This window comes from Haliaeetus albicilla, chromosome W (assembly GCF_947461875.1).
Source record: "Haliaeetus albicilla chromosome W, bHalAlb1.1, whole genome shotgun sequence".
NCBI lineage: Eukaryota > Metazoa > Chordata > Aves > Accipitriformes > Accipitridae > Haliaeetus > Haliaeetus albicilla.
Window position 1 is genome coordinate 3071571 of NC_091515.1, and position 14355 is coordinate 3085925.

Consider the following 14355-nt stretch of genomic DNA (forward strand, 5'->3'; position numbering starts at 1 on the left):
ATCACTTCACGTTTTATTTTAAACTATTCCCCTGGGTTAATATGAAAGTTATGGCAGGGCATAAGAACTAGAAAATGGAATCTGCTATAAGGGGACAGCCCTTTTGTAAAGGTAACCTTAATATATAGATATATATTTGCTCTAAGAAACAATGCTTCATGAAGAATCCTTCCTTAAACATTGAATGTATTATGTATCTGCATCGCTCCTTGGCAGCAAGCACCAGGGCACAGGAGAAACCCATCCAACCAGAGCAGTTTGGAGTCGGATTCCAATTATCCATCCATATCAACCTCTGAGATAGGAGACACCGAGGATGTAATACAACAAGTGGAGGTACAGTAAATCGGGCAGGCTCGAGGGGAGGAGAGCCCTGCTCCGTGGGGATGATTGATGTGGGTCTGGGAGCACGTAGAAGGAATGCAGGTTGGACTATAAAGTGTGAGGGATTAAACTGATTTCATGCTACCGAAATACCTTGTTAATTGTGTGAAAGGGATCGCAGGGCTGCGGTCTTCTGGCAAATGCTTACTCGTTTGTAGGGTCAGACTTAAATAGGGCTCTAAATATAATTAAATGTTGTCTTTTGGCCATACCAGCTTAAAGACTGATGAAAATTCATCAAAGTGGTCAGCATTGTTACATGTAGGTATTCCTAGCACCAATGGCAATGACTGTGTAGCAATCCTTCTCCGCAAGGATATGAGTTCATTACCCCCTTGCCCTGAGCGTTTTCATTCCAATGCATCTTTACAGGTGATTTGCTGGCCGGCACAGCCCCTGTAATCAACAGTCTCTTAATGGAGAAAAGAGCAGCATAAATTATTCCCTGGCTATCAAGAATCGCGTGAAAAAGGGAAATGCTGTAATATAAAATATTCTAGGTGAAGCCAATTAAAAAACAACTAATAAATATTTGGCTGGAAGGGATTCATTAGGGCATTTTTTAATGTTCTTAGCTGTGGCTCCAATCAGCCCGCTTACCTATTGGGCTGTTAAGCATTCAATGATTTATTAAAATGAGTCAACTGCTTATTGACATTAAAAATAGGTGCTTAAAATGGGAGTTTGGTCTCTGAAGGTACTTGCCTTTCTTGGGATCCTCCTGTTACTGGCTGTGGCTGGGGTCGGTGCTGATGTACTGTCACAGCACTGTGCGTGGTTATAAAACCTGACTGAGGTCTTCTCCTTTTTCTACTCCCCGGTTCTTCTCCAGGAGGTCGGGATGGAGAAAGCCGCCATGGATATGACCCTCTTCCTAAAGCTACAGAAGCGAGTGAGGGAGCTTGAGCAGGAGAGGAAGAAGCTGCAAACCCAGCTGGAGAAAAAGGAGCAAGAGAGCAAGAAATCCCAGGTCAGAGATGTCTTTTCATTGATACTAATGTTTCATGTTGGTAACTGACTTTCCTTGGTTGCCGGAGGACACGCGATGTAGGAATTGAGGTTTGAGAGTGACAAGTTCAAGTTAAGAGACAGCAAATCCATCTGGGAAATGGAGAGAAACCTTTTTGGCAGCTAAGGACAATTGGACAGGAGAACTGGGGTTTTTTTTATTTATTTATATATTTTTTTTAAACTGATTATAACAGATTTAGGATAGTATCTTAAGTATCTTGAAAGCAATGAAACATAGAATCAATTTTGGAGCATTTTATTCTGCCTGCATTGATCCAGTTTCCTTCTCTTGAGAAATCTGAAGTGTGGACTGAGTTTTGTTAGTGAAGGTCAGAACGAGGAAGGGGTACATGAGTATTTGGAGGATTGCAGATGGATGTGATGCTGCACCTTTCGGCTGGATCAAACCTAGAGGCATGTCAATGCTCGGGAACTGTGAAGAGAAAGGCCCTGGTACCCCACATCTCCACATGTCTTTTGGTTGATTTGGGTTATTCAAGCGCTGCTTTGCAGTCCTGGTGTCCGCCCATACAGCAGTGTGTGGTGTGAGCTGATAAGCACTTCACAGACGTGTCAGTCACGCTTGTGTCCTCAGTTTGATATTGTTATAATCTGCGTGGTTTGGGTTTTTTCCCCAGTAATGATCATATAAGAATGTAGCCTAAAAAATGGTATAGTAAGTCAGAAATAGCAAGGTAGCTGTTAGAAGAATGGGTTCTTCCTTTTCTCTGTATTGCAGGGCAGGGATATTCCTTTGATATATTCTTTCTTCCTTGTGAGAAAACATCTTCCTACAGTTTGGGTGGTTTGCTTGGAAGTCATTGAAAAAAAAAAAAAAAAAATCTAGATTACTGACAGACCAGTAGTAACTTAAAGAGTTGGTCCTGACTTGCAACTGGAATCTGAAAATACAGCGCACTCTAGCTGCCAGTGAGCTGATGTTCGGCGTAGGGGGCTTTTAATAGCAGATCTGTTGTATGTGTTTTACTCGAGGCTTTGTGGCTTGTTCAGAGGCCAGAGCGCGGGAGACGATGCATGCCATGAAACACCAGTGCTGTGTGCGTGGTGTCGTGAAGCAGCAAAGATGCTCTTGGATAAAATGCTGAGCAAATGCCATCACTTGGTTTCGTATGTGAAATTTCTGGGGCTGTTGTTGCTTTGTTTGGGAATTATTTTGTTCATTTGTCTCCAGTGTGAGATCAGTGTCTGTTGACAAATGCAATAAGAGACTCAACAAAATAATCCACAGTAATTATTTATTTGCTTCACCAGATATTCTTACTGATCACCTCTAGCAATTTGCAGGAAATACATGGAACAGCAAACTTCCCCAGCCTCTCATCCTTGCTACAGAGGCAGATTAAAAACCTGCTTCCCAACCACTATGTTGAAGATTGTTCTCCTAATGACTGTCATTGTTTGAAAGCTGCAGTGAGCCACAGTTGTCAAGATATTAATGAGAGATTAAACCATTTCCTCCTGAAGCAGTCCCTGCCCTGCTACGTGTTGCTGGGACTCCGTCTAATGCCAATTAATAACATTATTATGGTTGAGTTGGCTGGCAGGGTTGGCTGTTGATGGAGGTGTACCTAGCCATCCTGTACCATGTGCCAGTTCATCTGGCTGCTTTTAAATACTAATTAATCTCTTTAATCCATGCAGGTAATTGAAACAAAGACTGAAGTGACTTCAGACCACGAAGATTTTGCATACAACAGTCTGAAGGTGAGTGAGGACTTCCCACTTAGTGCTGTAATCTATTGCATGGCTCCAACAGCCCAAACAAATTGTCTGAATGTGGTAATAACCCAAAACCTCCTGTAATCGGCTCTAATGATTAGAGATGGCAGTTGGAAAGCTGTAGCTCCCCATTGGCTCCTGGGCCTGGGGAGGGCTCACAGATGTTTCTCTCTGGGGCAACATCTGTTCTGCGCTGGGCTACCTGTTTTTGAGTCACCCATAGCAGTAACAAGCCCACTTATGGTGAAGGGTGCTTTTTCTACTGCATATATTCCCTCTGGGACTTTCTTGGGTTTCCTTTGACATGACACTACAGGTCTCAGCAGTTTGCTCTGCAGTAGGTGTGAATTCTCATGGCTGAAGCCCAATGTATTTCTTGTTTCAGGCTCCAACTCTGCTTGTCCGCTTTCCTTGCATTCCCAAGGAGCCATTTGGGTCAAAACCAAATAAATCTGCTGCGTGGATTGCAGTAATAGCCTCTACCTCTCAGCGGCAGTGCTGGCTGAGCATAGTCACCCTGTGTCTTCCCAGCTATTGCCCTACCCTGCAATTCATCTTGTCCTCAAGCTCTAAATCCTTACAGTTTTCCCTCCATCATTTTCTCCCTATGATATACAGATTGACCGAAACCTGTTAGACTCCTGTCACGGCTTGTGTGGATTGTGTCCTCCTGCTTTAACTGTACCCAACTACTTCTGGTCTTGACTGTTGGGCCAGTTCTTATGTCCTGTTCATCCTTGGAAAACCTATTTCTGGGATAGGCTTTGTAAGGAGGTTTTTGTTTGTTTGCTTTGGGTTTTGGTAGTGGAGACCTACGTTTCAGATGCTCCTTCTCTCCCTGTCACCTTAACAAATATCACAATACAGCTGAGAAATCCAGAGGAATATATGTTAGCCAGGATAACATCATACTAAACCATCTGACAGTAGTAATACCTATTTTTTGCTATCACAGAATATCTTGAGTTGGAAGGGAACCGTAAGGGTAATCATCATCTCCTCAGAAGGATGCAAAAAAGCAGAAATTAGAGTCAGAAAGTGTGTATGTTCAACCCTCAATAAGAGCATACCTCTAGCAGTAGCTTTTTCTGGCACTTCATCCAGCTAGTTTTTTAGTTTCTAAGCACAATATTTTTGTTGTACTTGCTAGACAAGGTCTTTGTGATTGAGGGAAACCCTGCTGAGTTTCATTAGTACCTCTGCACAGCCCATTGGAGTAGAAGCGTGGCAGGAGCTTTAAGATCATTGCCCAAGTATCTTCCAGTTGGTTAAACATGGGTATGGAAGTTTTAAGCTTCTTGACCTTGTAAGGCAAAGTGAAGTTGCAGTTTGGAAGGGGAAAACCCAGCAGATGAGAACTGCCACCTTCTTAAATGGCTGCTGCAGTTCTGACTTCTGTGTAAGTTAAAAAATTGTGTTTTCTTCAAGTTTGAACCCAGGAATTTCAGGATGGAAATATTAATTTTGGATTTTCCTACTTTCTACATTTGTAACATACGTATTCCTACATATCTAACAGGCCTTAATAACTCTCTATTAACACAATTTCATAAGAATAGGTAGCACGTGTTGCAAAAAAAGCAGGGTTATTTAACCTTTAGCCTAAAATATAGGTGGAAAATTAACTTGCAAGGAAACACATCTCAGAGTTAGTTTTTAGTGGCATTGCACTAAAACAAGAGTTTCTCTTTAAGGATTTTCCAGCACGAGGTTCTTGCTGGAGTTGCAGGAAAATGAGCTGAGAGTTGCAACAAGGAACAACCAGGTCTAAGAGCTTGCTTTAACGCAGTGCAGGCCAGCACGGACCAGCTGTAGCACATGATATTTTGGGTACTGGCATGTTGGGTGAATGTCATTCCAGGAAGAGCTGGAGGTCCTTGTGAAAGCGAAGGAGCAATTGCTTCAAATGCCATACTGAGAGGCAACTCTTAGTCCAAAAGGAAGGGATTTTGTGTTCCCTATGGGTGGGTTGGCCTGAGAGGAACCACTGAAAAGGAGAGAGAAATACAGCACACTGGTGTTTTCCCCACTTCTGAATATAGGACACTGTCTAAAGTCTCCATCTGCAGTGAAAGAGTGACTTAATGCTGATTTTGAGTGCTGCTTTTCCCTCTTTCCACATGACAGCTGCTTCTGTGACTATAACAAAGTTCCTCTTCTCTCTATTTCTCCTGCAAATTTGTATCTCAAATATTTATACAGTCTCTGGCTCCTTCAAGAGTCTTGTGTTACTAGATTTATTTTTCCTTTTTGCCAGCTTAAAAAGTTTTTATCCTGAAGAACTAGGCGGAGGTGTCTAAAAGCTTACACACAGCAAACTCTTCCTGTGGATGCTCTTGAATGGTCCATGAGATACCAGCTGATGGAGGAGGAAGGGATGTTGGCTTTGATGCACCACTGATGCACTATCTTCTGGAAACTCAGACTCCTTAGCCAGTTTAGAAAGGTTTTGGAAGGTTTTAGAAAGGTGGCTGCAGTGTCTCTTCAGAAACCAGTGTATTTCCCTGAAATGAATATGAATTTTGACCTAGGTGAGGTGTGAAGACTGTTACTGGTGCAGCTGAACAGCTCATTGTGGTGTAGGAGTGTTGCACTGGGTGGGGGAAGAGATGCTTGGTTAAGGTCATGAATGACTCGGGGTATGGTTTGGATAAATCTAAGTATAAATCTATAAATACAATAAGCAGTACAGATGTAAATATATTTATTTTAAAATAATGCATACAAATATCGGTTTGCGTAAATGTAATAAATATCGTTATTGCTGAAGAGCAGGTTTTGTTGGGGGTTAAGGATGTTTCTGGGTCTTGTTCAGTGCTTTGTGACCTGAGTCGTCACTGCCTTCTGTTCACTTTTGGGTCCCATTCAAGATATTTTTGACGTGCACAGCGCCTCGAGCGGGACGATACAAGGTGTGGGTGTTAGTGGGTGGCCGTGCAGGCTTGGTTTTCGCAACCAGCACATGGTCTGCTACTTCATAGGTGTCTACTGTCATCTAGCTTTGTGCCTAGGTCTAATTGTCCTGTATTGTCATTGCACCCATGACAGCAGGGATTTGCCTTTGGGATTAGCTTTTGGTGGGGAGCCTGTTCTTGGTGCAGATTTTGATGGAGGGAAGTGAGTGAGGCACAGTCCTTCCTTAGAGAGGCTCATTTGGATAAGGGTTGGTTGTTTCTTTTTGTAACGCTGCAAAGAAATGTGAGAAACTTGGGCTAACACTGATATATTTACATCAGGCATAAATTATGCATCCTTTGTAATGGATAAATGGAGTTTTCAGTAGATGCTGTCCCAAAATATGCCCAGCCAGGTGTATGCTTAGCCATGAAGCAGGGCTGGAGGGATGTGAAACATCTCCCTGGTGGGAGATACGTCCCTGAGCCATGCTTGCACAACAAAAAGTTCCCCAGTGAAAAATGTTTTTTTCCAGCTTGTTTTTTCAGGCTGGGCGAGTGGGAGTGGGAGTGAAAGCAGCAAGGAGTCCTTGCCCTGACTTTGTGTTCCTAGCAGGAGCACAATGCATGATTTGATTTCTTGCTCTTTGCATAGCTGGGATGTTTGTTTCATCCCTTAGCCTTGGCAGCTCATTATAAAATGAGCTTCTAGAGGATTTTATTTTCTTTTCCTATCGAGAACCAAAAATAGAAAAGAGGGCAAATTCCTGGCATGGCAGTGCTAACCTCTGATTTACACAAGCTCATGCTTCACCCAGCACTGCTATATAAGCCCCTTCCTAAAGAGTGAGTCTGTTTCCATCACCGTTAGTGCTTGGGTACCCCTTTCACACCTCCATAATTCTGTACATGTTGGGACAAGTGCAAGTTCAAGTTTAGGATCTTCTGACGGGATAACTTGTCAAATAAATCAGTGCTATTGGACTATGCTGAAGAAAGAGCGTTTCTGACAGGGCAAGTAGAACTCTCCCTTTCCGCATTCAAAGCATTTTATTTTAGCTTCTGCTCTGCCATCACTGATGCTGGTGCAAAAAGGGTGTACGGGCAGGGGACAATAGGCATCTCACGCATGTCTATAGATATTTTAACATTGCTTCATGCCCAAAATCCACCAAGAAGGATTAGGGAATTAATTTAATTGTAAACTCTGAAAGGAGTCCAGGGCTTGAGCTCTTGGAGTGGGGTTGTTGGTTATAACTTTCTTTCCTGATCTTCCTGGCTTTGTTTCTAATCAGAGCACAGGTTGGTACGACCAGTCCCTGGAGTTAGCAGTGTGGCTGACCCATTTGAAAAAAAAAAAAAAAAAAAGAAAAAAAAAAAGGAGAAAAAAGAAAAGGAGGAAAAAAAAAAGGGGGGGGGGCAGAGGGGAGAAAAGCAGGGGTCTTACCCAGCAAATAACAAAAATCTCAGAAGAGCCACTTCTGCAGAAAAGCACTTAATTGCTTTCTTCTTACCCTTCACCTGTCTCTGAGCATGATCAGAAAAGAGCGGAAAGAAAGTCAATGCTTCAGCCACAGGGCAAGAAGAGTTAAACCCAGTTTGGTATTGATTCCCCACTGCGTGCACTCTTTTCAAACTCCTGTTGTACAAAACAGCTACAGAAAAGCCAGTGTCTCATACACTCCCTCTGCTGAGCTGTGGTTAACGTGGATGTGGAGGAATTGCTGGATCTAATGCATTTCTTATTCTTTTTTTTTTTTTTAATAATGAGAGATGGTATAAAGTACCTGAATATGCTCCATTAGTGATGGTGTTTGTTCAGCTAGGAGTTTGCTGGCTGTCCAGATGCCAGATCAGCTATTCTGTTCACACCTCGGCTATGATAAGGCATGCTATTTATAATTTGTAAGGATTTATAATTACAACACCCGTTTCCTATGGAAACGAGGTTTACACAGCTGTGCTAGCTACACGCTGTATAAATTGTATAAATTGCCCCCATCCCCCCCAGCCATTTTCGGGTTCATTAGTTTGCATCAGCTAAAGCTGATAATGAAGCAAATATCCCATGGATAAGAGGGATCGTAAAAGAAAGCTGTGGAAAGGGTCAAAAGGTAGTGGGGAGAAGGAAGCGCCTGGATCTCAGCGGGGGAAAGAGCTTGTGCTATTGTAGACACCAGAGAATCCACAGGGATGGAGGTTAGTCCCTAGGAAAGAGCTGACCCCAAATCAGTCAGACACCAGACTCTGTCAGCTCGCTTGCAGGCATCTCTGGTTTTGCTGTGCAATGGCTGGATGGTGTTCCCATTGGGTTTCGGTGTTGTCTGGGCGCATATGGACAGGAGGGAGCAGTCCTGGGTGCCACCACACGGCAGCTGGTGATGGAGAATCTGGTGCAAAGAGAAGGTGGGCTGTTGGGATTTGGGCTGTGAGCAGGACCCTGGGGGGTCCTGGCAAGGACTGCCCCATCCACAGGAGCAAAGCTGCTCTTGACCCAGCTGGGATGCTCCAGGTGGGTTTTGGGTGCTGGCGGAGAGCTGCCAAATGTGGCGTTACAAGCTACTTCATGGTGAAATACTGAAATAAAGGCTTTCTTACCTGCCAGAGTTTTATTCTTCTGTCTTCTACTGTCATGCAAAAGCAAACAAGCCCTTCGGTTGTCTTGGCGAACATGGCAGTGCTCGTGCATTGTTATTCAGGAGAAGCAGTTGGTGTCAAACTTGTTTGGTATTGCCCCTGCCTTCAAATGCCAGCAGCTGACGAGATGTCAGGGTGAGAAAATCCTCCAACTGCAAAAAAAAAAAGAAAAGAAGCCGTAGTGGGAATTCACAAAGCCATAGCTCACCTAATGGGCTGCCTGCCATGATGAAGGGTCATGTAAATCAGCATCTTCCAGCTTATCTAATGAATATGAAAGATGAGCTAAACATTGTGGGGTTTGTAGTGATTTCTTGATTGAGAAGGAAAAGGGGTGGAGAAGAAACAAAAGTGTTTGGCTTCTCTAACGGCTTGCTTTTGTGTTTAAAAATAGTGTTAACAAATAAAAACTCTCCCCTGTGTCACCCTGTAGTGTTGCTATTAAATAGCAACAGGCTACTGATTACTCAAAAATCTTTTCTGAACAACACATGGCTGGACTGGCAGCAAAATACAGATTCTGGCGTGAATTGATTGTTTGGCTGTGATAATCAGTAATCAAGTTACCTTAGAGGCATCTCGGAAAAGGATGAGGCACTGCAAGACAGCTTATCTAAACTGCTTAATGGCTCGGTATTTTCCAGAGGCAAGAGCTGGAGTCGGAGAACAAGAAGCTGAAAAATGACCTTAATGAGCTGAGGAAGGCTATCGCAGACCGAGCAACCCAGAACAACTCATCCAACGATATTCAAGACAGTTATAACCTCTTACTGAATCAGCTGAAATCGGCCAACGAGGAGTTGGAAGTGCGGAAGGAAGAGGTGCTCATCCTGAGGACACAGATTATGAAGGCAGCCCAGCAAAAAGAGACGGGGAAAAACATGGTAATTGAGAGGGTAATGGATTTTCTTTTCCTTTTCCCGTTCTGTTGCTGTAAATTCACTGACTGCCTGAGCGATGCCATTTCTGCTTTGGTAGGCTCTGGGTGGCAGGATGGTGTGGGGAGGTTATAGGAGATTCTGCCTACGAATAAGATATAGTCCATTACATCATTTGAGGCAGCACAGGACTGTACATCCCGTGGTGGTCCATACTGCTGTAAGGTGCTTGACCTCATACCCAATGAGGTCTAGCCAGCTCACACCAAGGAGCAACTTCTCCAGCGCTGCACCAAGGTGTGGTGGTCTGAGATGTTCCTGGTGATGGTTTGTTACAAATGGCTTATTCTGTAAGGAAATGGGATGGGGAGAAAGAGCTTCTGGACCAGGTTCTCCTCACTTGATGCTGGTGCAACAGTAATGTGTTTGTACTGGTGTGTAGGCAAGAAGAGAGCCTGTCCCATCACAGTCATTTGAGGGGTTTTTGTTCAGAGCCTGTGCTGATGGAAGAGTACATTTTCTGAAAACTCTCATTTGGGCTTTTTAATTCACTACCTTGGGGTTTTGGTATGGTTTGTATTTCAGACCGCCCCCCTGGCCCTTATCTCCCTCCCAGGTTCACTGCATCCTCCTTCCATCTCCTAACGTCTGCTGCTGTCTGTTTGCATGCGTATGAATTCCTAGAAACTCTCTAGTCTGATGGATGCCCCGAGGAGGCTCTCTTATGGATGGTTGGGAGTTGTTTGGTATCAGGAACTTTGAAAGACAGGAAGAGATGTGCAGGATGTCATGCTGCTGTGTTTTGCATGTTGTATTTAGGAAAGCATCACTACCAATGCCAGCTGGCCGAACAGTGACAAGCACATTGATCAGGAGGACGCGATTGAAGCCTACCAGGGGATGTGCGAGACGAACCGGTAAGTGTGGCCCAAATTTTTCCAGCAGCAGGAGGGGCTGACCAAAGTGTAAGAAATGAGATCCCCACCAAAATTAACAACATGGTTCAGAGAGTTACCAACTTCTGGATTGTGATCTGGACCTTGGGTCAAGGATGGGCCATAAAGATGGAGTCAAAGATGCATGTCTTGGAACATCAGGACCAGCGTTTGTCTTTTTTCAATTTGTTGCCATTGAATATTTCCTTTCCTGAAGTGAACTTGCTGAAGAAATTTCTGCCCTTCCTGCAGTAGTGAGACAAGGGGAGTCAAGAGGTGATAAGATTGATTTAAACATCACCTTTTTGTCAGTAAATCAATGGGGCTCAGCGTGTTTCCTTCTGCAAGGTGTGTTTTTTGGTCACTTAATGAATTCTGTGGATTTTCTCTTACTTCCTTTCAACTTTCTCCTGGAGTGTGGGCAATGGTATAGGATGTAAAATCCCATTGTCAGGCACAGCTTTACTCCCTAAACTGCATTTTCCAGCTTGCACATGTAAGGATGGTTAGTTTGTGTTCAGGTGTTGGTGAAGGAGTTGGGAGTCAAAGTATGAGTTGCTGCTTTCCAAGGGCATGCATCTGACCAGGTCATATCACTGGTTCCCAGTAGTAATCGATATTTGGCCATCCTGGAGTGCGTGTTGTCCACTTTCACTCAGCCTGCTGGGACACTCCGGTCCTTCTTCAGCCTTTCTGGTTTCCAGACTTAACAACTTTGCAGGGAGGATTGAATCAAACACAGAAATAATGAAAAATGCTGCAATGAGCTAGTTTTCCACAGTGTATCAATCTCTTTCCTTGCCATTGCACAGGTGAGCTGCAGTTTAAGGAGTTCATGTGATCAGGCCTTGGTGGTTTTTGGCCTCTTGAGATTTGGGAGGGGAAATCTGCAGTCTCCAGGCTCAGTTTCCTATTATCTCTCTCGTCTACCTCTCATATGAAGCTTGGCTGGAGCTTGTCTCTTGTACTACAATAGCAGTAGCTCTATAAACTATCACCCTGATTTTCAGCAGTTATTTATCTAATGGCTCGTTAATCACGACCAGCTTCCCGGTTATATGGTTCCCTGTGCATTTGTTTGTATATTGGGTTGGTTTATAAACTGTAGGCTGGAGTCAATGGCAATAAAACAGATGAAAACAAATGCTCAGGGAGCATTGGATTATTGTATTTGTGGATATAAATCAACATTCCCTCCCCCCCAGTATAAATTTGCATTCGTACTTACTCAGCTCTGTACCTAAGTGTGTCAGCATGAGAAATAAAAATGCTTTCTAACCTTGATCAATAAATACTTTAATGGAAAGCTTTTCTGGTGGGATTGCAATTCTGAAATGGGATTAATAAGCAAGAGCCACTTTTTCTTCCACCTATGCTGCAAGAAGCGCTCCCATTTCTCTTTACTCTGATACCTCTCATTCTGTGGGCAGTTTCTAACGGAGTTGGATGCTCTTCCACTGGTCCAGTCTGACTGATGTGGTAAAGCCATGGCACACCCATGGGTCACTCCTAGCTTGAAGTCATCATGTCTTAGCTGCTTAGGCTGGGGGCGGAGCATGGCTTTATTTTGGTGGGAGATAGACCTTTTATTCACTCTGTGTCTGTATAATCCAGGACTTTTAAATACAGCAGGAGGAAAACAGGAAAAACTGCCAGGTGCTGCTAACCCTGCCCACATAGCGATCCTCTTTCTCCACACTGTTCTTGGGACAAGGCCCTTTGATGCCAGGTCAAGGGGAAATTTGAATTATAAATGCAGTGAACTCAGCTTTTTTTTCCTTTTCCTCCCCCCCCCCGCCTTGCTGACTTTCAGCTGCTAAAGGGAAAAGCATCAAGTTAGTTTCCAGCTAATTTTCTGCTTCAGTAACTGAATGTAAAGCTAGGTAGGCTCTTTGTTCCCTGTTTCAGTTCTTGGGATCTTTCTTTCAAGCCTGTTTGATCTTGGTGGAAATGTAGAGCCAACAAAAGACCAGGTGATGATGTTAGAGATAATAACCTGGCAGCTCAAAGCACATCAGGCTTAGTCTTTGAAATTAACTTCTGTGATTAACTTCCAAGTGATTTCTGTAGAGTATGTGGCTTTTTTTTCTGCTGGGTAAGTCCCACCTGCAGCTGCGAGTGTTAAGTGAAGGGCTGATGCTGGCTTCATGTGGAGGATGCTTTTGCAGCTGGAAGAGGCCATCACAAGGAAAAGGTTCATATCTCTCCTTACCACTCTCCAATGTGTCTCTTCTTATCACTGCTTTCCACTCTGTCGTATATCTAATCTGTGATGTGCATTAGTTTTCCATTTAATTAAAAAAAAAAAAAAGCAGCATATCTGTATTTGAAAATGAAATGCCCCTTCTTCTTTATTAAGAGATGGTAATTATCTGAAGATGCTAAAATTAACATCTCTGGGGTCTGGTATGCATGCACCTCCTTTAAGCTACTTGGAGGAAGGGAGGGAGGCATTTGGGCAGGAATTTCCCTCCCTTTCATGGAGGCAGTTTGCCAACTGCAGGTTGCCAGCCGCTCCCCCAGACCCGTACCTCCAAGATAAGGATAAAGGAGAAGTGAGGCTGAGTCATGCCCTTTCAACTCCTTTCAGCCTTAGTTGAGAGAAAGATTTACCCAGCATTTTAGGAAATTATTTTGGCACATACTAATTAATCTAATTAGCTTGAAAGGACCCCTGTTGACTTTTAATGTCTTGGTCAATATGAACTTCTGGGAGAAGGGGATCTCAATGATTTCCGAGTCAGTGCTGTGTTGATGGACGCAGGCTGAATGCTTATTTCCCAGGGCAGTTTTATCTTAGTATAATGGCACCCTCTTGAGCCGCTTTCTTCATTTACCACAGTGCATATGATGAAAAAAGGAAGGAAAGCTATTTTTCAAATGAAGTTATCCAGGAAAATGCATCTCTTAAAAATGCTGCTAATCGTGTGAGATTTCCCAGGTTACTGACATGTAATAAACAGTGAGGATCCTTCCTGGTTTTGGGGTTTTTTTTCTTGGTTTTCAGTGCCTAAGTACATGTTCCGTTGAGATTATCTGAACAAAAAAAAAAAACCTTACTAAGAAATTTACCCAAATCAGACCAAGAAATCTCCCTGTATCTGTCAGCCTACAGGCCCTTTTGGAAACCTGCCATGTATGGGGTAAAAACAAGGTTTTAATTTAAATTCATACATATGGCTTTAACAGATGAATTTGCCAAATGTTAATGCCTGAACTGTTTTGCTACTTTTGAGAAATGCCATGCTCGTACACCAGGATGGAAGGGATGTATCAGTTGTCTGCAGTGGTGAGACACTTCTTGAGTCCTTTTGTGGTAGTGCTGCACCGCCACAGTTCTCACTGCTTTCCTCGTGTGAAAATTTGCTATAGAAAACTTGTACTTTTCCCTTTAAATATGCAGCACTTTCCTTGCCAGGGAATGGCATCTGCTGCACCTCTTTAAAAAATACGAGATGCATGTTGGCTTGGTTCTTTTTTTTTTTTTGAAAGATTAATAGTATACTAAGCAGGTTTTGTTGTTGTTGTTTTCATTATTATTTCCAAAAAGAAAAACTGTTTTCTAACTCACATCAAAGCCAAGTAAAATCTTGCTGTAGCAATTGTTCCTGGTCAGGTTGACCAGCTCCCATCACTCATTTGTAATGTGTTCAACACCTCATTAAGGAAGATAAATTAGTTTCCTGCCTTTTATAACTTTAAAAAAAACAAACACCAAAACCAAAAAAAAAACCAAAACAAAAACAAAAAACCAAACCACCTGTTAAAAGGAAACTTTTAGTATTAAAGTGAGATGAGACTTTTCTGGGCGTTCTTCTGCCTGGATGGGTACGGATAAGATTGGATCTCATGTGGGTGTGAGGAAACAAACATCCA

The 14355-nt window shown here is 43.2% G+C and overlaps 1 protein-coding gene across 4 annotated transcripts in view; it reads left to right on the forward strand.

Annotated features, from left to right (window-relative positions):
- MYO5B (myosin VB) overlaps positions 1–14355 on the forward strand; it is a 151963-nt gene that overhangs the window by 119742 nt on the left and 17866 nt on the right. For 2 of the 4 annotated variants that reach the window (XM_069775237.1, XM_069775239.1), the window contains exons 25-29: positions 217–336; positions 1217–1354; positions 3058–3120; positions 9311–9562; positions 10364–10461. In XM_069775237.1, the coding sequence (XP_069631338.1) occupies positions 217–336; positions 1217–1354; positions 3058–3120; positions 9311–9562; positions 10364–10461 (671 nt within the window). The remainder of the gene's footprint in view (positions 1–216; positions 337–1216; positions 1355–3057; positions 3121–9310; positions 9563–10363; positions 10462–14355) is intronic. The other 2 variants (XM_069775238.1, XM_069775240.1) reach the window with 1 other exon arrangement.